Raw genomic sequence first — 26,654 nt, forward strand, 5'->3', positions numbered from 1 at the left:
TGTTAAAGTTGTGAGGTCAAATTTGTAGTCTCAACAACATCCAAGTAAACTTTCCCTGTATTTGTTCAACCTTACTGATTGCTTTCTTCTAAGTAGGTAACGAGTACTCGAAGTTCAAAGTTCAAAGTCAATGGTATTATCAAAGTACATATATGTCACCATATACAACCCTGAGATTCATTGTCTCATTTTCTTGTGGGCATTCTCAATAAATCCATAATATAATAATAACCATAACAGAACTATGGATTTATAAGGATGTTGCTGGGACTTGAGGATGTGTGTCACAGGGAAAGGTTGAAAGGGTTCGGACTTTATTTCCTGGAATGCAGGCGAATAAGAGGAGATTTGATGGAGGAATGTAAAATTATGAGGGGTGTTGATAGGGTAAATGCAAGCAGGCTTTTTCCTCTGTGGTTGAGTGAGACTAGAGCTAGAGGTCATAGACGAAAGGTGAAAGGTGAAATATTTAAGGGGAACCTGAGGGGGAACACCTTAAGGGGGCTGCGAGTGTGGAACAAGCTGCCAGTGGAAATGGTGGCTGTGGGTTCAATTGCAACATTAAATGTAAGTTCGGGTAAGTACTTGGATGGGAGGGGAATGGAGGGGATTGGCCCAGGTGTGAGCCGATGGGACGAGGCAGAATAATAGTTTGTCACATAGTAGATGGGCCAAAGGACTTGTTTTTGTGCTGTAGTGCACGGCGACTCTATGTTTCTAACCTATGTCCTTGTGCTCGGAGTGCGGTCATGGTGTGGAGGGATTTTCACTCCATCTAACCCATACAGTTCATGTGCCGGGGGTGTTTGATGGGACAGTGCAGAGGGTGCTAGATGCAAACAAATGTGTTACAGCCATCCCAGTTCTTCTAAATATGAACTAAACGTTGAGTACTGAACATTGCCCACTGCACATGAACAGAACTCCCCAACTTTCCTCCATTTGGCTAGGAATCTTTTACGTCCACTCAAGACATTGGACAGAACCTCTGTTTTGTTACTGAGGAGAGTGAAGCACTCCCTCAGTACTGTCCCTCTGACAGTGAGACACTCCCTCAATACTGTCCCTCTGACAGTGAGACACTCCCTCAATACTGTCCCTCTGACAGTGTGACACTCCCTCGGTACTGTCCCTCTGACAGTGAGGCACTCCCTCAGTCTCACATCAATGACTGTATGTCTGATGGTTTCTGTCTCTGTCAGCACTGGCACCGGGGGGCACCTGCCTGGATTACACACGTCACGCTCTCTGCTAATGGACGGGGTTGCATTGGAGCAAAGTGAATCGAAGCATCAGTATGCAACATCCCCTCTGACGGAGGAGGCAGGGACAAGTGAATGAGATAAACAACTTGAGATGAAGTCTGAATTTAAAACAATAGTGACTGTCATAAGTTCCACAAGATGCAGAAGCGATAATTAGTAAGTCTTCTCCACTTTCCGCCTTGTTTTCCTTATTGCTGCTTGCTGCTCTGGTAGGTGTTGGCAGCCTTCACAAAACTGTAATTACGATCTAGAGATTGGGGTTTTCTGGAATTACTGGTGGTGTGGGAAACCACAATCCTTCCGTCTTCCAGGCCTACTTGGCCACAGTCGCCATGTGATCCTACCGCCTTCAATGGGGCATCTGTGACTGGGCAGAGTATAAAAGGCGGGAGCTCTGCTCCACACCATTAGAGATCACACAAGTGTCCCACTCAGAAAAGGAGAGATAGAGGCAGAAGAACATGAAGATCTTGCTGTTCGTCGCCCTGCTGGGGCTGCTGTCCGTGAGCCACGGTAGACGTGAGTACGACCTACTACCATTCCTTCCGGTCCCCGGGATCCCCACGACCGGGGCCTGACCCGTTGGCGGGTTACCGCCCGGTGCCGGGAGGCAGTGGGCGGGGAGGACACTGTTGCAGCCCTCCATCTGTGCATTGCCAGTGCTCTGGGTGGGTTTGGGACGGGCCGGGTGTCGGAGGACGGGTGAATGCCAACTTTTGCGGCCTTTGTGCCCCGGCTCAAAGTGGAGCCCGGGCTAAGGTCTTGGGACTGCTGCATCAATCTAGACTGCAACGGATAAATCAAAGGATTGTAGGTGGTGGTAGGGTGAAGGGAGCACATCTTGGGATGTAAAAATGTATTCATTTACACTCAGTGGTCTCTTTAATAGGTACACCTGTACACCTGCTTGTTAATGCAAATATCTAATCAGCCAATCCCGTGGCAGCAACTCAATGCTTAAAAGTATGCAGGCACGGTCAAGAGGTTCAGTTGTTGTTCAGACCAATCATCAGACTGGGGAAGAAATGTGATCCAAGTGACTTTGACCATGGAGTGATTGTTGGTGCCAGATGGGGTGGTTTGCGTATCTCAGAAGCTGCTGATATCTTGGGATTTTCATGCACAACTGTCTCTAGAGTTTACAGAGAATGGTGCGAAAAACAAAAAAACATCCAGTGAGTGGCAGTTCTGGGGGCAAAAATGCCTTGTTAATGGGAGAGGTCAGAGGAGAATGGCCAGACTGGTTCAAGCTGACAGGAAGGTGACAGTAACTCAGATAACCACACGTTACAACAGTGGTGTGCAGAAGAGCATCTCTGAATGCACAACATGTCGAATCTCTAAACAGATGAGCAATGGCAGCAGAGGACCATAAACATACACTCAGAGCCCAATTTATTAGCTACAGGAGGTTTGTCATTTCTATAAAATACTGGGCTACTGCTGCTAAAAGCCTAATTTTTATGATAAGAGGTAGAGACAGAGTGGACAGGCAGTGACTTTTACCCAGTTTGTTAATGGCCAATACTAGAGGACATACTATTAAGGTGATTAGAGGAAAGTATAGAGGGATGTCAGAGATAGGTTTGGGAAACAGAGAGTGGTAGGTGCATGGATTGAACTGCCAAGGGTAGTGGTAGAGGCAGACACATTAGGGACATTAGATAGACACACGGTGAAAAAAAAGTGGAAGGTTATGTGGGAGGAAAGGGTTAGATTGATCTTGAAATAGGTTAAGAGGTCAGCACAACGTCGTTGGCCAAGAGGTCCGTACTGTGGTTCTGTTTTTTTGGCAAGAGATGAGAAGGAATTTCTTCAGCCAGAGAGTGGGGAAACTGTGGAATTCCTTGCCGCAGACAGCCAAGCCAGAGGGTATATTTAAAGCAGAGATTGACAGCTTCTTCGTCAGTCAGGGCGTCAAAGGTTGCAGAGAGAAGGCAGGAGAACGGGGTTGAGGGGGATAATAAATCAGCCATGGTCAAATGGTGAAGCAGGCTCAATGGGCTGAATGGCCTCAGTTTGCTCCTATACCTTACGGTTTAACGCCTAAGGGAAGAAAAAGGTTCCTGGACCAATGCCAGTACTCATTCCCAGTTTCCATTTGATGGCAACTGAAGACCAATATGTGAGACTGGCATTTGGGACGAAGTTCACATTATACCCAAGAAAATCTCAATGGCATCTAGGCATCTGTTGAGTAGGTATATTCAATGAGGATTACAGTTCCATTTGGAGTCCAAAATAAGTTGGCGTTTGTCAATAAACGGGCCCACTCTTTGTTGGAGAAAGCTAAGAGAGTCCGTGCTCAACAACAGCCCAAAAGACCTTGTCCAGTGAGTCCACATTATCCCTGTGTTCCATCTCCAAGTTAGCACAACACACTCCATGAACTTCCTGGGATATTAAAAAAAATCCCAAATCCTATTTCCATCATGGGCACTATCCTCCCCAGTATCGGGGACATCTTCAAAAGGCAATGTCTCAAAAAAGGTGGCAACCATTATTAAGGACTCCCATCACCCAGGGTACGCCCTCCTCTTATTACTACCATCAGGATGGACGTAGAGGAGCCTGAACATACACACACAAAGCTTTAGGAACAGCCTCTTCCCCTCTGCCATCAAGCTTCTGAATGGACAATGGACCAATGCACAAGCATTACGTCATTCTCTTTTCCTAATACTTATTTAATTTAATTTTTATAAACACATATTTTATATTGTAATTTATAGCTTTTTTAAAATGTATTGCACTGTACTGCTGCCACAAAGCTACAATCTTACAGTGATATTAAACCTGATTTTGATTCTTATTCCCACACTCTTCCTGAAAGACACCAATTCTTATTCGAAGTCAGCTCGCCCAGTAAGGGAGACCTTCAGGAACCATTACTTTCTGAGTGTGTGGCGCTCCAGATGGGGCATTTGGGTGGGCTATTTATTCGCAAAGTGCACCATGGCCAGTTCTAGCCCTTCCCACTTTCCAGGTGGACAGCAAAGAGGAGCAGGAATGGAGAATAATTAGGGGTTAGGACGGATGAAGATCAGTAGAGGGAATATATGTGAATCGGAAAAGAAAGGGACAGAGATTGGCGATCAGAAGAAATAGATAGATTGGGAGAGGGGTGAAAGAGGGAAAGAAGGATAGGAAGTCATTCCTGCCTGTGGCCATCAAACTTTACGACTCCTCCCACTCTGAACCAATAGGCTGGTCCTGGACTTATTTTCAGCTGGCATAACTTACATGCTATTATTTAATTATTTATGGTTTTATATTGCTATATTTAATCAAATCAAATCAAAAAACTTTATTGTCATTCTGACCGTACATCAGCTCTGCAGGGCAGAATGAGACAGCATTTCTCAGGAGCAGTGCAATCATAACATAACAAACGCAACACTAAATAATAAACATAACAATAACTAGTAAAACACAACAGCCACATGTCAGTTAAAATCAAGTTATAAGTGTCCAGTGCAAGTTAAAAGTGTCCAAAGCAGAGTCAGGTGGAGCAGCTATTTAGCAGTCTGACTGCCTGTGGGAGGAAGCTGTTTAGTAGCCTTGTGGTTTTAGTTTTGATGCTCCTGTAACGTTTGCCTGATGGCAGAAGAACAAACAGTTCATGGAGAGGGTGTGAGGGGTCTTTAATGATGTACCGTGTCCTCTGGAGGCATCGACTCTGAAAGAGGTCTTGGACAGAAGGTAGGGAGACCCCAATAACCTTCTCTGCTCCCCTAACCACCCTCTGCAAGGCTTTATACTCTGTTCTTGGTTAATGCAACTGTAACGAAATCCAATTTCCCTCGGGATCAATAAAGTATGTCTATCTATATATCTAAAGGATGGAGAGGTGGTGTTGTGATTAGTGCAACGCTATTACAGCTTGGGTAGTCAGAGTTTGGAGTTCGATTCCAGCTTCTTCTCCAAGAGGTCTCTGCATGTCCTTCTTGTGGTTTTCTCCAGGTGCTCCTGTTTCCTCCTGCAGTCCAAAGTCAAGTCAAGTTTACTGTCACTTAACTGTATAGGTGTACAACCCTAAACTAGACAACGTTTCTCCAGAGCAGGGTGTGAAGCACAATAGTACACATAACACACAATAACTTAAGAAAGTAAGAATTACGCATAGATAAACAAAGTAAAGAGCCAAATTAAAATTGTAGGGTACGGTACAAATTATCCGAGTAGGTTCATTGGTCACTGTAAATCGTACCGTGATTAGGTTAGGGTTAATTCAGGGTTTTCAGGGGTGGCTGGTCAAAGGTCTGGAAGGGCCAATTCCACGCTGTATCTCTAAGTAAACACGTGGATGGATGAGAGAATAGGAATGACAGGAGATTGGTTGGGAGAAGGAGGGAGATGGGTGGAAGTGGGGCAGATGGAATTCAGAAGGGTAGGTAGATAGAGACTGGGAGAAGGGAAGATGGAGAGTAGATTGCGAGAGGGAATTGACGTTTGGGAGAGTGACTGGAGCTAGGTGAAGGATGGTGGAGAGGAAGTTGTCAGAAATTCCACTCTCCAGTATGTACCAAGGCTTGTGTGTACTCTGTGGCTGGTCTGGAGACTGTATTCCCTTTGTGGATCAGTGGAAGGTTGTAGAGTGCACTTCATTACAGAACTGACTGATGTATTTAGTGAGTCACTGTTGATTCAGTAAAGAGGTTTACATACTAGTTCGGCTACGGGAAAGTTTTGAAACTTTCTCAATTTACGCCCACATCAGAACAGCCCTTCTTAGCAGAAAGGAAATGGACATTTAACATGAATAATTCTTGCTACCTCCCTGTCTCTGTTCCTTCTCTTAACCTTCCTCCCAGCAAGGTTTAATCACCTCCAACTCTGCTACTCTGCATGTCTGACTAGCTTCACCACTGTTGACCTTCTACAATCTCCTGAGAGCTCCGTGCTCCTCTAGTTCTGCACTCTCCATCATTCTTTCTGACCTACAGCAGCCATGCCTTCAGCTGGGGAGACCTGTAGCTCTGGAATTTATTCCAGAAGCCTCTGTCTCTCCACCCCCACCAGCATCCCCTTTAAACCTCACTCAGATGACCAGGATTTCAGATTTGACCCAAAATGGATGGCTTGTCCATAAGACCATAAGACATGGGAGCAGAGCGAGGCCATTTGGTCCATCGAGTCTGCTCCACCATTCCAACATGGCTGATTTATTTTCCCTCTCAACCCCATTCCCTAGCCTTCTCCCCATAACCTTTGATTCCCTTACCAATCAAGATCCGATCAACCTTCGCTTTGAATATACCCAATGACTAAGCCTCCTCAGCTGACTGCGGTAATGAGTTGTACAGATACAACACCCTCTAGCTAAAGAAATTCCTCCTCACGTCTGTTCTGAAGGGACGTCCTTGCATTCTGAGGTTGTGCCTTCTGGTCCTAGACTCCCCCACTAGAGGAAACATTCTCTCCACGTCCACTCTATCTAGGCCTTTCATTATTTCAATTGTGTTGTCACTTATTCTTCTAAACTCCACTGACCACAGGCCCAAAGCCGTCAAACGCTCCTCGTGCATTAACCCTTTCATTCCCAGGATCGTGCTCCTGAACCTCCTCTGGACGGTCGCCAACACAGGCTAAGGACGAGTCATAAGGAACTACAGTAGACCCTTTGGCCCATCTAGTCCATGCTGAGCTATTATTCTGCCTCATCTTATCAACCTGGACCTGGACCATATCCCTCCGTACACCTCCCCCATCCATGTACCTAACCAAATTTCTCTTCAATGTTGAAATCGAACTTGCATCCACCACTCCCACTGCCAGTTTGTTCCACAACCTCACCATCCCCTGAGTGAAGATGTTCCCCTTAAATATTTCACCTTTCACCCTTAACCCATGACCTTCAGCTCTTGAATAAATAAATAGATAGATAAACAAGCAAACAAACAAACAAATGAATAAATAAATAGATAAAATTCCCATGTTTACATGCAGCAAGTGACTTTAACACTCCATAACACACAGGGGCCATTGGCAAGCCAGGGTGTGGCATTACTTGGCTGCACAACAGCCCTCGGAAAGAAGCTGTTTTTCAGTCTTATTGGCTTCGCTAATATGTTTCTGTGCCTCTTACCCGATGACGGGAGATTGAACAGACAGAGTCTGGGGCGGGATGGGTCTTTAATACCGTTGCGAGCTCACTGTAGTCTTCGAGAGTTGAAGATTGTTTCCAAATCTGGTAGTTGGGTCCCCATGATGAGCTGAGCCTTCCCAGCCTAATCACCTGCTGGAGTACTTTGTGATCTGGCAATTACAAGGTGGCATAATTTTAAGGTGATTGGAGGAACGTATAGGGAGGGATGTCAGAGGTAGTCTCTTTTCACACAGAGAATTGTCACTGGGTTCGGATATGGCCCAAGTGCGGAGTGAGAGACACTGAAGCTTCAGAGTCTCCAGAGTCAGTTGACTTGACAGTCCAATTTCTCAGGCAAGACGGAATGCAAGCAGGCAGTGAAGTGTTGCTGTGTCCAAGTCTCGACAAATACTACGACGGAATGAATGGAGTTAAATACGATCACTATGAAATAATAATTAGCTCACATGTACATATCCATGAGTGCAATTGCCGTATCTACAGTGCTGCCGAATCCGTGGTTGTGACAGAGAATGACGTGTGCGTGGAATGCATGCCGAGGATAGTGGTAGAGGCAGAAATACTAGAGAGATTTATGAGACTTTTAGGTGGATCAGAGACAAATGGAGGACTATGTGGGAGGAAAGGGTTAGATTGATCTTAGGGTAGGTTAAAAGGTCAGCACAGTCTTGCTGTGTTGTACTGTTCTGTGTTCTATGTTAGACCGGGAATGATTTCACCAGAGATGTATAAAACAGCAGCAAGACTTTCCTAAGAATTCCAACCCTCTTGCAATAGAGAGAGCCATGTAAACTACTTGTGGTGTTCATGTTATATCGGTGTGTTGTGCCTACAAAGACACCCACTGTCATATAGAATTGTAGAGCACAGAAACTGGCCTTTGGATCACTGTGTCCATGTTGATCTTTTCCACTAATTGATGTAAAGCCCATTTACTCACTTTAGGATATATCCACCTGTGCCCTCCCTATTTATATTCTAGGTTCAAAGTTCGAAGTAAATTTATTATCCAAGTACATATACGTCATCATATTCAACCCTGAGATTCATTTTCTTACGGGCATTCATAGTAAGTCCACGAAACATAATAGAATCAATGAAAGATGGCACCCAATGGGATGGACAAACATCCAATGTGCAAAAGACAAGCAACTGTGCAAGTAACAAAAATAATAAATAAATAATAATAAATAAGCAATAAATACCAAGACCGGGCACATGGCCAAGTGGTTAAGGCATTGGACTAGCGACCTGAAGGTCGTGAGTTCAAGCCTCAGCCGAGGGAATGTGTTGTGTCCTTGAGCAAGGCACTTAACCACACATTGCTCTGCGACGACACCGGTGCCAAGCTGTATGGGTCCTAATGCCCTTCCCTTGGACAACATCGGTGTCGTGGAGAGGGGAGACTTGCAGCATGGGCAACTGCTGGTCTTCCATACAACCTTGCCCAGGCCTGCGCCCTGGAGAGTGAAGACTTTCCAGGCGCAGATCCATGGTCTTGCAAGACTAGCGGATGCCTTAAATATCGAGAACATGAGGTGAAGAGTCCTTGAAAGTGAGTCCATGGGTTGTGGCAACAGTTCAGTGATGGGGTGAGTGAAGTTACCCCCTCTAGATCAGGACCTGATGGTTGAGGGGTAGTAACTATTCCTGGACTTGGTGATGTAAGTCCCGAGGCTCCTGTACATTCTTCCTGATGGCAGCAGTAGAAAGGGACCAGAGCCTGGGTAATGGGGGTCCCTGCTTTCCTGTGACAGGGGTTCCTAATGGCAGCAGCAAATAAAGTGAAAGAGCCTCAGGGCCCACACCACCTGATCCAGGAACAGTTATTATTCTGTTATCCTATCCAAATGTAATAACTGTAATTGAATCCACCACCTCCTCTTTCAGCGTGTTCCAACTATCAACCACTCTGTAAAAAAACTGACCCCCTCAGACGGCCTTTTAAACTCCTTACCCTCTCTTGCGCCTATACCTCTTGGGCAACGCATGCAAAATACTGAGGAACCCCGCAGGTCAGGCAGCGTCCGTGGAAAAGTAAAGACAGTCGATGTTTTGGGCTGAAACCCTTCTTCAGGACTGAGAAGGAAGGGGGAAAATGCCAAAATAAAAAAAAAGATTGGGAGAGGCGAAAGAGGCTCTCGTTCTTAATAAGCTCTTCCACAGACTGGGGTTTCAGGCAGATTTGAATAAATATGTTTGACAGCTATAGAAGGAAACCAAAGGGTAAATAGAGGGTATTCTGAATGGCTAGCCTCCAACCTGACAACATTTTCATTAAGTTCTCTAACTTCCAGTCATGTTCCGGCTGTTTGGAAAATAATCTATGCTTTTATTCCTACTACCAGAGTGCACGATCATACACTTCCTGACACTGCCACCTCCTTGTCCATTCTCCTAGTCTAGTCCTCCTGCAGCCTCTCTGCTTCCTCAACACTATCTACTCCTCCACCTATCTTTACATTGTCCCTAAACTTAGCCAGGAAGTCATCAGTTTCACCCCACTTCTCTCCCGCCTTCTGATCCTGCATTCTTCTCCTCTTCTTTCCATTCTTGGTGAAGGGTCTCAGCCTGAAATGTCGACTCTTTATTCCTCCCCATGGACACTGCCTGACCTGCTGAGTTCCTCCAGCGTTTTGTGTATGTTACCGTGCGTTTTCCATTTCTCATCATAAAACTTCCCGAGTTACTCTCGGATGGACTGCAGGATTCAGGCGATGGTGGAGCTCCATCCCAGTCAGTTCACCTGAGATTGACTAGACTAATTGCTTCTTCTGACCTTTTCCAAAGAAGGTTTATTCTGTGATTATGGCATCATTATTGGAGAAGGTTCAAAAGAAGTTCACAAAAATGATCCGGGAATTGAAAGGCATATAAAGAGTGTTTGATGGCTCTAGGCCTGTTTTCATTAGAATTCAGAAGGGGGGGCGGAATCTCATTGAAATCCATCGAATGTTGAAAGGCCTTGATAGAGTGGATGTAAAGAGGAAGTTTCCTATGGTGGGGGGAGTCCAAGACCAGAAGACACAGCCTCAGAATTAGGGACGTCCATTTAGAATGGAGGTGAGGATGAATTTCTTTAGCCAGAGAGCGGTGAACCTGTGGAATTCATTGCCACAGGCTGCTGTGGAGGCCAAGTCATTGTGTATATTTAAGGCAGAGGCTGACAAATTCTTGATTGGTCAGGGCATGTAGGGATACAGGGAGAAGGCAGGAGATTGGGGCTGAGAGGGAAAATGGATCAGCCATGATGAAATAGCAGAGCAGAGCTGATGGGCCAAATGGCCTATTTCTGCTCCTATATCTTATGGTCTTATCGTCTTACATTTTTACAAAGCTACATTCAAATCCAAATCCAAAGCTAAATTCAAACCCACGTTCAAACTAAAAGTAAAAAAAAAAGCTTAATAACTTCAAATTACAACTCTTTCATCGATATCGAAACCAGACTCAAACCCATGTGATGCCCACTGGTCCTGGAAGACCCCAGTGTCACAGTGGATACCACGTGCTCCTTCCCCAGGGGCACTCAGGCACAAACATAACCACAGATGTGAGGCAGGCAACTGGCGTAGGCTGTGTTCTTGACTGCCTGCCACCTGGGCCCCTGGATGGTCACCAAGGCCAGGCCCAGGAGATCCCCCAACTGAGCCAGTCAGTCTAGTGGCCCAGGGACAGGCTGGGCTCACCCCGCATTTTATCTTCTCTCAGTTCGATGGGTCTCATGTAAGAGCCAAATCAGGGAATCATGAATGAAAAGCTACTTGCTATCATTTTTTACGTATTTACCATCAGACTCTTGAACAGACCTCATGGACAATAAGGTGAACTCTTGACCTCACAATCCTCCTCGTTATGATCTTGCATTTTATTGTTTACCTGCACTGTGCTTTCTCCGATTTACCAGATTTACCTCGATATACTGTGCAATGATTTGATCGGTATGATAAGTATGCAAGACAAGCTTCTCGTTGAACCCAGGTACATGTGACAGCAGTAAACCTATATCAATACCATCAGGCATTGAGGTCCCTGTCAGTCATTGGCTTGCACCAATCACTGAGGAGCTTCAGGCCATGGCGTCACTGATTGGTTGAAATTTACTAGCGCCTGGTTGACGGTGACAGCGTTGCAGAATAGTCACATGGTGCGTACCGTATTCAATGGATGCCAAGTGTGCCACCCTCCCCATCCTAACGTCCCTTCTCTCTGATTCCAGACCTTGGCCATGCTTTGGCACGGCGCAGTGCTGAGAGTGACAGTAATGAAAGCAATGGAGGTAATTACGGCTACGGCTACGGCAACGGGTATGACAATGGCTACGGCTATGGCAACGGGTATGACAATGGCTACGGCTATGGCAACGGATACAGTGCCAAAAACAGCGATAGCGGAGATAACAATAGCCACGGTGACGACAGCGGAGATAGTGACAGCGGTGGTGAGTGTCCAACCTCTCTTCTCTCACAGTGAGTTGGCAGCTTCATGATTCAGCTAATGCTTGCCAGGGGCGGAGATTTCAGAGCCCAGCGAGCTGGAATCATGGAGTCCTACAGCATGGCAACAGGCCTTTCGGCCTGACCCGTCCGTGCCGGTTGTCAGCTCACCCCATCTGCCTGCACGTGTCCCATAATCCTCCAGACACTTTCTATCCAGCTCCCAGTGGCCAACGCTTTGCCCATGATATACGTACGTGGCAGCTCGGTCAGTTTCCACCCCTCCCCTATTTCAATGAATCGCTTCTTTTTCAGAGTCCACCGAGAACGGGGCTGGACATGGATATGGACATGGCACAGGCGCAGGAAAAGGAGACTACAATGGGAATGGGTACGACGTCGGGACTGGCCACTGGCACGGAGGCTGGGGCGGGAGCGTGAAAGGACAGGGATACGGCGATGGGCACGGAGGTAGGTCACCTGACTCCTCTCCTCTGGTCTCACCAGCCACTTCCCGCCGTGTTACACTCTGAGTGGGCCCGAGTTCCAGAGGTAGCTCATTCTCAATCTCTCCGGAAGAGTTGTCCCAAATGGGGAAATATTCCGCTGCAAAAGCTCAAACGATGGGGTAGGTAGGGCCAGTAATGTGGGCAAGGACCACCATGAGAGAAACAAGTTTTCTGAGGGACCAAGCGACCAAGTGGAGAACCACAGGATGTGTTGGTGAATAGAGATTTAGATACAGCATAGACCAGGCCCTTCGGCCCATCAAATCCATGCTGATTAATCAAGCACTTGTTTCTACATACTCCTATGTGAAACAATTTGTTATTCTCCCCATTTCCCATCAACTCACTGCAGATTCTATCACTCTCCTTCACGCTAGAGACTGGTTACAGTGGCCAATTAACCTACCAACCTGCACCACCTTGAGGTATAGGAGCAAACTCACCTGGTCACAGGGGAGAACGCGCAAACTCCACACGAACAGATCCTGCGGTCAGGATTGAACCCGTGTCTCTGGAGCTCTGAAGCAATGGCTCTACCAGCTGCTCCAGTTTTTCTGCTGCTGACGTCCTGAATACTCAGAATGGTCATCAGGAAGGATAATTGGGACCTTGAGGGTATCTCATAGAACATGGAACAGTACAGCACAGAAACAGGCCCCTTGGCTCATAATATTGTGTCAAACCAGCCAAAAAGTAAATGAGGAGGGATTTCTTCAGTCAGGGGGTGGTGAATCTGAGGAATTCTTTGTCACAGACAGTTGTGGAGGCCAAGTCACTGGGAATGTACTGGGTGGGCACAGGAGTACATTCAGCCAGAGACTCATTCCACCGAGATGCAACACAGAGCGTCATAGGAAGTCATTCCTGCCTGTGGCCATCAAACTTTACAACTCCTCCCTCGGAGGGTCAGACACCCTGAGCCTATAGGCTGGTCCTGGACTTATTTCCATCTGGCATAATTTACATATTATTATTTAATTATTTATGGTTTTATATTGCTATATTTATACTCTATTCTTGGTTGGTGCAACTGTAACGAAACCCAATTTCCCTCGGGATCAGTAAAGTATGTTTATCTATCTACCTATCTATGTTTAAAGCGGAGGTTGATGGATTCACAATTAGTAAGTGTGTCAAAGGTTATGGAGAGAAGACAGGAGGACAGGGTTGTGGGGGAAAATAAGTCAGCTGTGATCGAAGGGATGTCAGAGGTAAGGGAGTGGTGGGTGCCGGGAGCACACTGCCGGGGAAGGCAGTAGAGGCAGATACGTTAGGGATATTTGAGAGACTTCTAGGTAGACACAGAGATGAAAGGCAAATGGAGAGCTTTGGGCGATGCAGGAGGGAAGTGTAAGGTTGACCTTGGAGTAGGTTAAAAGGCTGGCACAACATCATGGACCGAAAGGCCTGTACTGTGCTCTCATGTTCATGTTCCATGCTGACATGCTGGAAACATTCAGTCACCTGCTGGGGGGAGAGAGGCATGGTTAATGACTCTGGTCCAGGACTGCAGGTGGCTTCCATGCTCTGTCGTGCTGCCTGCTGTGACGTGCGATGCTCTGTTGCACTGGACGCTGCGGCGAGTGATGCCTTGCTGCACTGGAGGTTGACGATGACAGGATTTGCTGCATTATGTGCTGGTGCCATTGTGGCAGTGCCTGGCAACAAATGTGGCCACGAACTTCTGGGCCTTGACTGGATCGATGATGACAATCAGGAAGGTGAACCACCACTGGACAGGCGATTCAAAGGTCACATGTAATTCCTGTATGCTCCATCAGATCAAACATATTTAATGCCACTGTTATGTCAGCTGTGCAAAACGGCTTATTCATAAATTGAACCTAAATTTTGTTATTTTCTATTCCAGGCACCGGAGAGGGAGATTCTAGTGATTCCAGCGATAGCAGTGATTCCAGTGATAGCAGTGACTCCAGTGACTCTGGTGACAGCAGTGATTCCGATGACTCCAGTGACAGCAGTGACTCTAGCGATAGCAGTGATTCTGATGGCTCCAGTGGCAGCAGTGATTCCGATGACTCCAGTGACAGCAGTGATTCCGATGACTCCAGTGACAGCAGTGATTCCGATGACTCCAGTGACAGCAGTGATTCCAATGACTCCAGTAATAGTAGTGACTCTGATGACTCCAATGACAGCAGTGATTCCGATGACTCCAGTGACAGCAGTGATTCCGATGACTCCAGTGATAGCAGTGATTCCGATGACTCCAGTGATAGCAGTGACTCTGATGACTCCAATGACAGCAGTGATTCCGATGACTCCAGTGATAGCAGTGACTCTGATGACTCCAGTGATAGCAGTGACTCTGATGACTCCAGTGACAGCAGTGATTCAGGTGACTCCAGTGACAGCAGTGATTCAGGTGACTCCAGTGACAGCAGCGATTCCAATGACTCCAGTGACAGCAGCAATTCAGGTGACTCCAGTGACAGCAGCGATTCAGGTGACTCCAGTGACAGCAGAGATTCCGATGACTCCAGTGATGGCAGTGATTCCGATGACTCCAGTGACAGCAGCAATTCTGATGACTCCAGTGATGGCAGTGATTCTGATGACTCCAGTGATAACAGTGATTCTGATGACTCTGGTGACAGCAGTGATTCTAATGATTCCAGTGATGGCAGTGATTCAGATGATTCCAGTGACAGCAGTGATTCTGGAGTTGATGGTGATAGCAGTGACTCTAATGATTCTGCAGATAGCAGTGATTCTGGAGACTCCAATGATTCCAGTGACTCAAATGACTCTGATGATAACAATGACTCCAGTGGAGGCAAAGGTTCAAGTGATTCTGGTGACTCAAGCGATTCCAGTAACTCCAATGAAAGCAGTGGCTCCAAAGATTCCAGTGCCTCCAGTGATTCCAATGACTCTAATGATTCAGATGACTCAAATGGATCCAATGAATCCAGTGAAAACAGTGAGTCTAATGATTCTAGTGATTCCAGTGACAGTAGTAATTCAGGGTGAGTAATATTTTCTGTTTACTACTTTGATTTCATCATTACACATGTTTAACGAGATGTACAAATCAGGTACATTGAAAACTATATTAATTTGTTGATCACCTATCAGTAGAACATAGAATATTACTTCCCCAGGAAAATGGGTTACATAAAACCTGTGTCTCGCTTGGTATGGGTTCCAGAGGTACCCAATTACAGATGGGAATCGGACTACAATCACTGATGTCCCGGAATCCCACACTCTTAATATCACTGGGGTACAGCCCTAGCGATACTGAATCCTACCTGGGTGCCAGGTCCATAGACATTGAGTACAGCTGTGCAGGGATTCCACAGGTATTGCTTCACACTAGGGTGATGGGTTCCACAAACACACTGACACTCACTGGGGGACAAGGTCCCACACACACACTGACCCTCAATGGAGGAACAGCTCACACACACACTGAACCTCACTGGGGGAACAGGTCACACACACACACTGATCCTCACTGGGGGAACGGGTCACACACACACACACACAGACCCTCACTGGGGGAATGTGTCACACACACACTGACCCTCACTGGGGGAAGAGATCCCACACACACTGACCCTCACTGGGGGAACAGGTCACACACACACACACTGACCCTCACTGGGAGAACAGGTCACACACACATACTGACCCTCACTGGGGGAACAGGTCACACACACACACTGCCACTCACGGGGGTAACAGATCACACACACACACTGACCCTCAATGGGGGAACAGGTCTCACACACACACTGACCCTCACTGGGAGAACAGGTCACACACACACTGACCCTCACTGGGGGAACAAGTCACACACACACACTGACCCTCACTGGGGTAACAGGTTCCACACACACACTGACCCTCACTAGGGGAACAGGTACCACACACACACTAACCCTCACTGGGGGAACAGGTCACACACACACACTGACCCTCACTGGGGTAACAGGTCCCACACACACACTGACCCTCAATGGGGGAACAGGTCATACACACACACTGACCCTCACTGGGGGAACAGGTCACACACCCACACACACACACTCACTGGGGGAACGTGTCACACACACACTGACCCTCACTGGGGGAAGAGATCCCACACACACTGACCCTCACTGGGGGAACAGGTCACACACACACACACACTGACCCTCACTTGGGGAACAGGTCACACACACACACTGACCCTCACTGGGGTAACAGATCACACACACACACTGACCCTCACTGGGGTAACAGGTTCCACACACACACTGACCCTCACTGGGGGAACAGGTCACACACACACACACTGACCCTCACTGGGGGAACAGGTCATACACACACACTGACCCTCACTGGGGGAACAGGTCACACACACACTGACCCTCACTGGGGGAACAGGTCACACACACACACTGACCCTCACTGGGGTAACAGATCACACACACACACTGACCCTCACTGGGGGAACAGGTCACACACACACACTGACTCTCACTGGGGTAACAGGTTCCACACACACACTGACCCTCACTGGGGGAACAGGTACCACACACACACTAACCCTCACTGGGGTAACAGGTCCCACACACACACTGACCCTCACTGGGGTAACAGGTCCCACACACACTGACCCTCACTGGGAGAACAGGTCACACACACACACACTGACCCTCACTGGGGGAACAGGTCATACACACACACTGACCCTCACTGGGGTAACAGGTCACACACACACTGACCCTCACTGGGGGAACAGGTCACACACACACTGACCCTCACTGGGGGAACAGGTCACACACACACACTGACCCTCACTGGGGGAACAGGTCACACACACACTGACCCTCACTGGGGGAACAGGTCACACACACACACTGACCCTCACTGGGGTAACAGGTCACACACACACTGACCCTCACTGGGAGAAGAGATCCCACACACACACTGACCCTCACTGGGGGAACAGGTCACACACACACACACTGACCCTCACTGGGGGAACAGGTCCCACACACACTGACCCTCACTGGGGGAACAGGTCACACACACACACACTGACCCTCACTGGGGGAACAGGTCACACACACACACACTGACCCTCACTGGGGGAACAGGTCACACACACACACACTGACCCTCACTGGGGGAACAGGTCCCACACACACTGACCCTCAATGGGGGAACAGGTCATACACACACACTGACCCTAACTGGGAGAACAGGTCACACACCCACACACACACCCTCACTGGGGGAACGTGTCACACACACACTGACCCTCACTGGGGGAAGAGATCCCACACACACTGACCCTCACTGGGGGAACAGGTCACACACACACACACTGACCCTCACTTGGGGAACAGGTCACACACACACACTGACCCTCACTGGGGTAACAGATCACACACACACACACTGACCCTCACTGGGGTAACAGGTTCCACACACACACTGACCCTCACTGGGGGAACGGGTCACACACACACACTGACCCTCAATGGGGGAACAGGTCATACACACACACTGACCCTCACTGGGGGAACAGGTCACACACACACTGACCCTCACTGGGGTAACAGATCACACACACACACTGACCCTCACTGGGGGAACAGGTCACACACACACTGACCCTCACTGGGGGAACAGGTCACACACACACACTGACCCTCACTGGGGGAACAGGTCACACACACACTGACCCTCACTGGGGGAACAGGTCACACACACACACTGACCCTCACTGGGGTAACAGATCACACACACACACTGACCCTCACTGGGGGAACAGGTCAAACACACACACTGACCCTCACTGGGGTAACAGGTTCCACACACACACTGACCCTCACTGGGGGAACAGGTACCACACACACACTAACCCTCACTGGGGTAACAGGTCCCACACACACACTGACCCTCACTGGGGTAACAGGTCACACACACACACTGACCCTCACTGGGAGAACAGGTCACAAACACACACACTGACCCTCACTGGGGGAACAGGTCATACACACACACTGACCCTCACTGGGGGAACAGGTCACACACACACACTGACCCTCACTGGGGGAACAGGTCACACACACACTTACCCTCACTGGGGGAACAGGTCACACACACACACTGACCCTCACTGGGGTAACAGGTCACACACACACTGACCCTCACTGGGGGAACAGGTCACACACACACTGACCCTCACTGGGGGAAAGATCCCACACACACACTGACCCTCACTGGGGGAACAGGTCACACACACACACACTGACCCTCACTGGGGGAACAGGTCCCACACACACTGACCCTCACTGGGGGAACAGGTCACACACACACACACTGACCATCACTGGGGGAACAGGTCACACACACACACACTGATCCTCACTGGGGAAACAGGTCACACACACACACTGACCCTCACTGGGAGAACAGGTCACACACACACACTGACCCTCACTGGGAGAACAGGTCACACACACACACTGACCCTCACTGGGGGAACGTCCCCCCCAAACACTGACCCTCACTGGGGGAACAGGTCACACACACACACTGACCCTCACTGGGGGAACAGGTCACACACACACACTGACCCTCACTGGGGTAACAGGTCACACACACACACACTGACCCTCAGTGGGGGAACAGGTCACACACACACACTGCCCCTCACTGGGGTAACAGGTCACACACACACACACTGACCCTCACTGGGGGAACAGGTAACACACACACACTGACCCTCACTGGGAGAACAGGTCACACACACACTGACCCTCACTGGGGGAACAGGTCACACACACACTGACCCTCACTGGGGTAACAGGTCACACACACACACTGCCCCTCACTGGGGGAACAGGTCACACACACACTGACCCTCACTGGGGTAACAGGTCACACACACACACACTGACCCTCACTGGGGGAACAGGTCACACACACACACTGACCCTCACTGGGGGAACAGGTCACACACACACACACACTGACCCTCACTGGGGAAACAGGTCACACACACAATGACCCTCACTGGGGGAACAGGTCACACACACACTGACCCTCACTGGGGGAACAGGTCACACACACACAATGACCCTCACTGGGGGAACAGGTCAAACACACACTGACCCTCACTGGGGTAACAGGTCACACACACACACTGACCCTCAATGGAGGAACATGTCACACACACACTGACCCTCACTAGGGGAACAGGTCACACACACACACTGACCCTCACTGGGGGAACAGGTCACACACACACTGACCCTCACTGGGGTAACAGGTCACACATACACACTGACCCTCACTGGGGGAACAGGTCACACACACACACTGACCCTCACTGGGGGAACAGGTCACACACACACTGACCCTCACTGGGGGAACAGGTCACACACACACACTGACCCTCACTGGGGGAACAGGTCACACACACACTGACCCTCACTGGGGTAACAGGTCACACACACACACTGACCCTCACTGGGGGGACAGGTCATACACACACACTGACCCTCACTGGGGGAACAGGTCACACACACACACACTGACTCTCACTGGGGGAACAGGTCACACACACACTGACCCTCACTGGTGGAACAGATCACACACACACACTGACCCTCACTGGGAGAACAGGTCACACACACTCTGACCCTCACTGGGAGAACAGGTCACACACACTCTAACACTCACTGGGGGAACAGGTCACACACACACACTGACCCTCACTGGGGTAACAGGTCACACACACACTGACCCTCACTGGGGGAACAGGTCACACACACACACACTGACCCTCACTGGGGTAACAGGTCACACACACACACTGACCCTCACTGGGGGTACAGGTTCCACACACACACTGACCCTCACTGGGGGAACAGGTCACACACACACACTGACCCTCACTGGGGGAACAGGTCTCACACACACACACTGACCCTCACTGGGGGAACAGGTCACACACACACACTGACCCTCACTGGGGGAACAGGTCAAACACACACACTGACCCTCACTGGGGGAACAGGTCACACACACACACTGACCCTCACTGGGGGAACAGGTCACACACACACTGACCCTCACTGGGGGAACAGGTCACACACACACACTGACCCTCACTGGGGTAACAGGTCACACACACACACACTGACCCTCACTGGGGGAACAGGTCACACATACACTGACCCTCACTGGGGGAACAGGTCCCACACACACACTGACCCTCACTGGGGTAACAGGTCACACACACACACTGACCCTCACTGGGGGAACAGGCCACACACACACTGACCCTCACTGGGGGAACAGGTCACACACACACACTGACCCTCACTGGGGGAACAGATCACACACACACTGACCCTCACTGGGGGAACAGGTCACACACACACACTGACCCTCACTGGGGGAACAGGTCACACACACGCACTGACCCTCACTGGGGGAACAGGTCACACACACTCTGACCCTCACTGGGAGAACAGGTCACACACACTCTAACACTCACTGGGGGAACAGGTCACACACACACACTGACCCTCACTGGGGTAACAGGTCACACACACACTGACCCTCACTGGGGGAACAGGTCACACACACACACACTGACCCTCACTGGGGTAACAGGTCACACACACACACTGACCCTCACTGGGGGTACAGGTTCCACACACACACTGACCCTCACTGGGGGAACAGGTCACACACACACACTGACCCTCACTGGGGGAACAGGTCTCACACACACACACTGACCCTCACTGGGGGAACAGGTCACACACACACACTGACCCTCACTGGGGGAACAGGTCAAACACACACACTGACCCTCACTGGGGGAACAGGTCACACACACACACTGACCCTCACTGGGGGAACAGGTCACACACACACTGACCCTCACTGGGGGAACAGGTCACACACACACACTGACCCTCACTGGGGTAACAGGTCACACACACACACACTGACCCTCACTGGGGGAACAGGTCACACATACACTGACCCTCACTGGGGGAACAGGTCCCACACACACACTGACCCTCACTGGGGTAACAGGTCACACACACACACTGACCCTCACTGGGGGAACAGGCCACACACACACTGACCCTCACTGGGGGAACAGGTCACACACACACACTGACCCTCACTGGGGGAACAGATCACACACACACTGACCCTCACTGGGGGAACAGGTCACACACACACACTGACCCTCACTGGGGGAACAGGTCACACACACGCACTGACCCTCACTGGGGGAACAGGTCACAAACACACTGACCCTCACTGGGGGAACAGGTCACACACGCACACTGACCCTCACTGGGGTAACAGGTCACACACACACTGACCCTCACTGGGGGAACAGGTCACACACACACTGACCCTCACTGGGGTAACAGGTCACACACACACACTGACCCTCACTGGGGGGACAGGTCATACACACACACTGACCCTCACTGGGGGAACAGGTCACACACACACACTGACCCTCACTGGGGGAACAGGTCTCACACACACACTGACCCTCACTGGGGGAACAGGTCACACACACACTGACCCTCACTGGGGTAATAGGTCACACACACACACTGACACTCACTGGGGGAACAGGTCACACACACACACTGACCCTCACTGGGGGGACAGGTCATACACACACACTGACCCTCACTGGGGGAACAGGTCACACACACACACTGACCCTCACTGGGGGAACAGGTCACACACACACTGACACTCACTGGGGTAATAGGTCACACACACACACTGACCCTCACTGGGGGATCAGGTCACACACACACTGACCCTCACTGGGGGGACAGGTCACACACACACTGACCCTCACTGGGGTAATAGGTCACACACACACACTGACCCTCACTGGGGGAACAGGTCACACACACTCTGACCCTCACTGGGGGAACAGGTCACACACACACTGACCCTCACTGGGGGAACAGGTCACACACACACACACTGACCCTCACTGGGGTAACAGGTCACACACACACACTGACCCTCACTGGGGGAACAGGTTCCACACACACACTGACCCTCACTGGGGGAACAGGTCACACACACACACTGACCCTCACTGGGGGAACAGGTCTCACACACACACACTGACCCTCACTGGGGGAACAGGTCACACACACACACTGACCCTCACTGGGGGAACAGGTCAAACACACACACTGACCCTCACTGGGGGAACAGGTCACACACACACTGATCCTCACTGGGGGAACAGGTCACACACACACACACTGACCCTCACTGGGGGAACAGGTCACACACACACTAACCCTCACTGGGGGAACAGGTCACACACACACACTGACCCTCACTGGGGTAACAGGTCACACACACACACACTGACCCTCACTGGGGGAACAGGTCACACACACAGTGACCCTCAATGGGCAACCAGTCACACACACATACACTGACCCTCACTGGGGGACGTGCCTCACACACACTGACCCTCACTGGGGGAACAGGTCACACACACACACACTGACCCTCACTGGGGGAACAGGGCACACACACACACACTGACCCTCACTGGGGGGACAGGTCACACACACACTGACCCTCACTGGGGGAACAGGTCACACACACACACTGACCCTCACTGGGGGAACAAGTCACACACACACTGACCCTCACTGGGGTAACAGGTCACACACACACTGACGCTCACTGGGGGAACAGGTCACACACACACTGACCCTCACTGGGGGAACAGGTCACACACACACACTGACCCTCACTGGGGGAACAGGTCACACACACACACTGACGCTCACTGGGGTAACAGGTCACACACACACTGACCCTCACTGGGGGAACAGGTCACACACACACACTGACCCTCACTGGGGGAACAGGTCACACACACACACTGACCCTCACTGGGGTAACAGGTCACACACACACTGACCCTCACTGGGGGAACAGGCCACACACACACTGACCCTCACTGGGGGAACAGGTCACACACACACACTGACCCTCACTGGGGGAACAGGTCACACACACACACTGACCCTCACTGGGGGAACAGGTCACACACACACTGACCCTCACTGGGGGAACAGGTCACACACACACACTGACCCTCACTGGGGTAACAGGTCACACACACACACTGACCCTCACTGGGGTAACAGGTCACACACACACTGACCCTCACTGGGGGAACAGGTCACACACACACACTGACCCTCACTGGGGGAACAGGTCACACACACACACTGACCCTCACTGGGGGAACAGGTCACACACACACTAACCCTCACTGGGGGAACAGGTCACACACACACACTGACCCTCACTGGGGTAACAGGTCATACACACACACACTGACCCTCACTGGGGTAACAGGTCACACACACAGTGACCCTCAATGGGCAACCAGTCACACACACATACACTGACCCTCACTGGGGGACGTCCCTCACACACACTGACCCTCACTGGGGGAACAGGTCACACACACACACACTGACCCTCACCGGGAGAACAGGGCACACACACACACACTGACCCTCACTGGGGGGACAGGTCACACACACACTGACCCTCACTGGGGGAACAGGTCACACACACACACTGACCCTCACTGGGGGAACAGGTCACACACACACTGACCCTCACTGGGGGAACAGGTCACACACACACACTGACCCTCACTGGGGGAACAGGTCACACACACACACTGACCCTCACTGGGGGAACAGGTCACACACACACTGACCCTCACTGGGGAAACAGGTCACACACACACACACTGACCCTCACTGGGGGAACAGGTCACACACACACACTGACCCTCACTGGGGGAACAGGTCACACACACACTGACCCTCACTGGGGTAACAGGTCACACACACACTGACCCTCACTGGGGGAACAGGTCACACACACACTGACCCTCACTGGGGGAACAGGTCACACACACACACTGACCCTCACTGGGGGAACAGGTCACACACACGCACTGACCCTCACTGGGGGAACAGGTCACAAACACACTGACCCTCACTGGGGGAACAGGTCACACACGCACACTGACCCTCACTGGGGTAACAGGTCACACACACACTGACCCTCACTGGGGGAACAGGTCACACACACACTGACCTTCACTGGGGTAACAGGTCACACACACACACTGACCCTCACTGGGGGGACAGGTCATACACGCACACTGACCCTCACTGGGGTAACAGGTCCCACACACACACTGACCCTCACTGGGGGAACAGGTCACACACACACTGACCCTCACTGGGGTAATAGGTCACACACACACACTGACACTCACTGGGGGAACAGGTCACACACACACACACTGACCCTCACTGGGGGGACAGGTCATACACACACACTGACCCTCACTGGGGGAACAGGTCACACACACACACTGACCCTCACTGGGGGAACAGGTCACACACACACACTGACCCTCACTGGGGGAACAGGTCACACACACACTGACCCTCACTGGGGGATCAGGTCACACACACACTGACCCTCACTGGGGGGGACAGGTCACACACACACTGACCCTCACTGGGGTAATAGGTCACACACACACACTGACCCTCACTGGGGGAACAGGTCACACACACTCTGACCCTCACTGGGGGAACAGGTCACACACACACTGACCCTCACTGGGGGAACAGGTCACACACACACACACTGACCCTCACTGGGGTAACAGGTCACACACACACACTGACCCTCACTGGGGGAACAGGTTCCACACACACACTGACCCTCACTGGGGGAACAGGTCACACACACACACTGACCCTCACTGGGGGAACAGGTCTCACACACACACACTGACCCTCACTGGGGGAACAGGTCACACACACACATTGACCCTCACTGGGGGAACAGGTCACACACACACTAACCCTCACTGGGGGAACAGGTCACACACACACACTGACCCTCACTGGGGGAACAGGTCACACACACACACACTGACCCTCACTGGGGGAACAGGTCACACACACAGTGACCCTGAATGGGCAACCAGTCACACACACGTACACTGACCCTCACTGGGGGACGTGCCTCACACACACTGACCCTCACTGGGGGAACAGGTCACACACACACACACTGACCCTCACTGGGGGAACAGGGCACACACACACACACTGACCCTCACTGGGGGGACAGGTCACACACACACTGACCCTCACTGGGGGAACAGGTCACACACGCACACTGACCCTCACTGGGGGAACAGGTCACACACACACACTGACCCTCACTGGGGGAACAGGTCACACACACACACTGACCCTCACTGGGGGAACAGGTCACACACACACTGACCCTCACTGGGGTAATAGGTCACACACACACACTGACCCTCACTGGGGGATCAGGTCACACACACACTGACCCTCACTGGGGGGGACAGGTCACACACACACTGACCCTCACTGGGGTAATAGGTCACACACACACACTGACCCTCACTGGGGGAACAGGTCACACACACTCTGACCCTCACTGGGGGAACAGGTCACACACACACACACTGACCCTCACTGGGGTAACAGGTCACACACACACACTGACCCTCACTGGGGGAACAGGTTCCACACACACACTGACCCTCACTGGGGGAACAGGTCACACACACACACTGACCCTCACTGGGGGAACAGGTCTCACACACACACACTGACCCTCACTGGGGGAACAGGTCACACACACACACTGACCCTCACTGGGGGAACAGGTCCCACACACACACTCACCCTCACTGGGGGAACAGGTCAAACACACACACTGACCCTCACTGGGGGAACAGGTCACACACACACACTGACCCTCACTGGGGGAACAGGTCACACACACACTAACCCTCACTGGGGGAACAGGTCACACACACACACTGACCCTCACTGGGGTAACAGGTCACACACACACACACTGACCCTCACTGGGGGAACAGGTCACACACACAGTGACCCTGAATGGGCAACCAGTCACACACACGTACACTGACCCTCACTGGGGGACTTGCCTCACACACACTGACCCTCACTGGGGGAACAGGTCACACACACACACACTGACCCTCACTGGGGGAACAGGGCACACACACACACACTGACCCTCACTGGGGGGACAGGTCACACACACACTGACCCTCACTGGGGGAACAGGTCACACACACACACTGACCCTCACTGGGGGAACAGGTCACACACACACTGACCCTCACTGGGGGAACAGGTCACACACACACACTGACCCTCACTGGGGG

The 26,654-nt window shown here is 50.9% G+C and overlaps 1 protein-coding gene across 1 annotated transcript; it reads left to right on the forward strand.

Annotated features, from left to right (window-relative positions):
- Nucleotides 1-1,726: 1,726 nt before the first annotated feature.
- On the forward strand, nt 1,727-15,313 carry LOC140205365 (uncharacterized). Its single transcript, XM_072272960.1, has 5 exons — nt 1,727-1,784; nt 11,594-11,815; nt 12,126-12,281; nt 13,780-14,040; nt 14,190-15,313. Exons 1-5 carry the CDS (start codon nt 1,727-1,729, stop codon nt 15,311-15,313), a joined length of 1,821 nt encoding a protein of 606 aa, XP_072129061.1.
- The last annotated feature ends 11,341 nt before the right edge of the window (nt 15,314-26,654 follow it).

The sequence above is a fragment of the Mobula birostris genome, chromosome 11, assembly GCF_030028105.1.
Source record: "Mobula birostris isolate sMobBir1 chromosome 11, sMobBir1.hap1, whole genome shotgun sequence".
In the NCBI taxonomy this organism is placed as follows: domain Eukaryota; kingdom Metazoa; phylum Chordata; class Chondrichthyes; order Myliobatiformes; family Myliobatidae; genus Mobula; species Mobula birostris.

Bases quoted from the DNA above. Each gene is read 5' to 3' on its own strand.
- LOC140205365 (XM_072272960.1), top strand. From the start codon at position 1,727: ATGAAGATCTTGCTGTTCGTCGCCCTGCTGGGGCTGCTGTCCGTGAGC. The intron at 12,282-13,779 runs GTAGGTCACCTG...GGAAACATTCAG, and splicing joins ATACGGCGATGGGCACGGAG to TCACCTGCTGGGGGGAGAGA. The intron at 14,041-14,189 runs GTGAACCACCAC...TTTCTATTCCAG, and splicing joins CGATGATGACAATCAGGAAG to GCACCGGAGAGGGAGATTCT.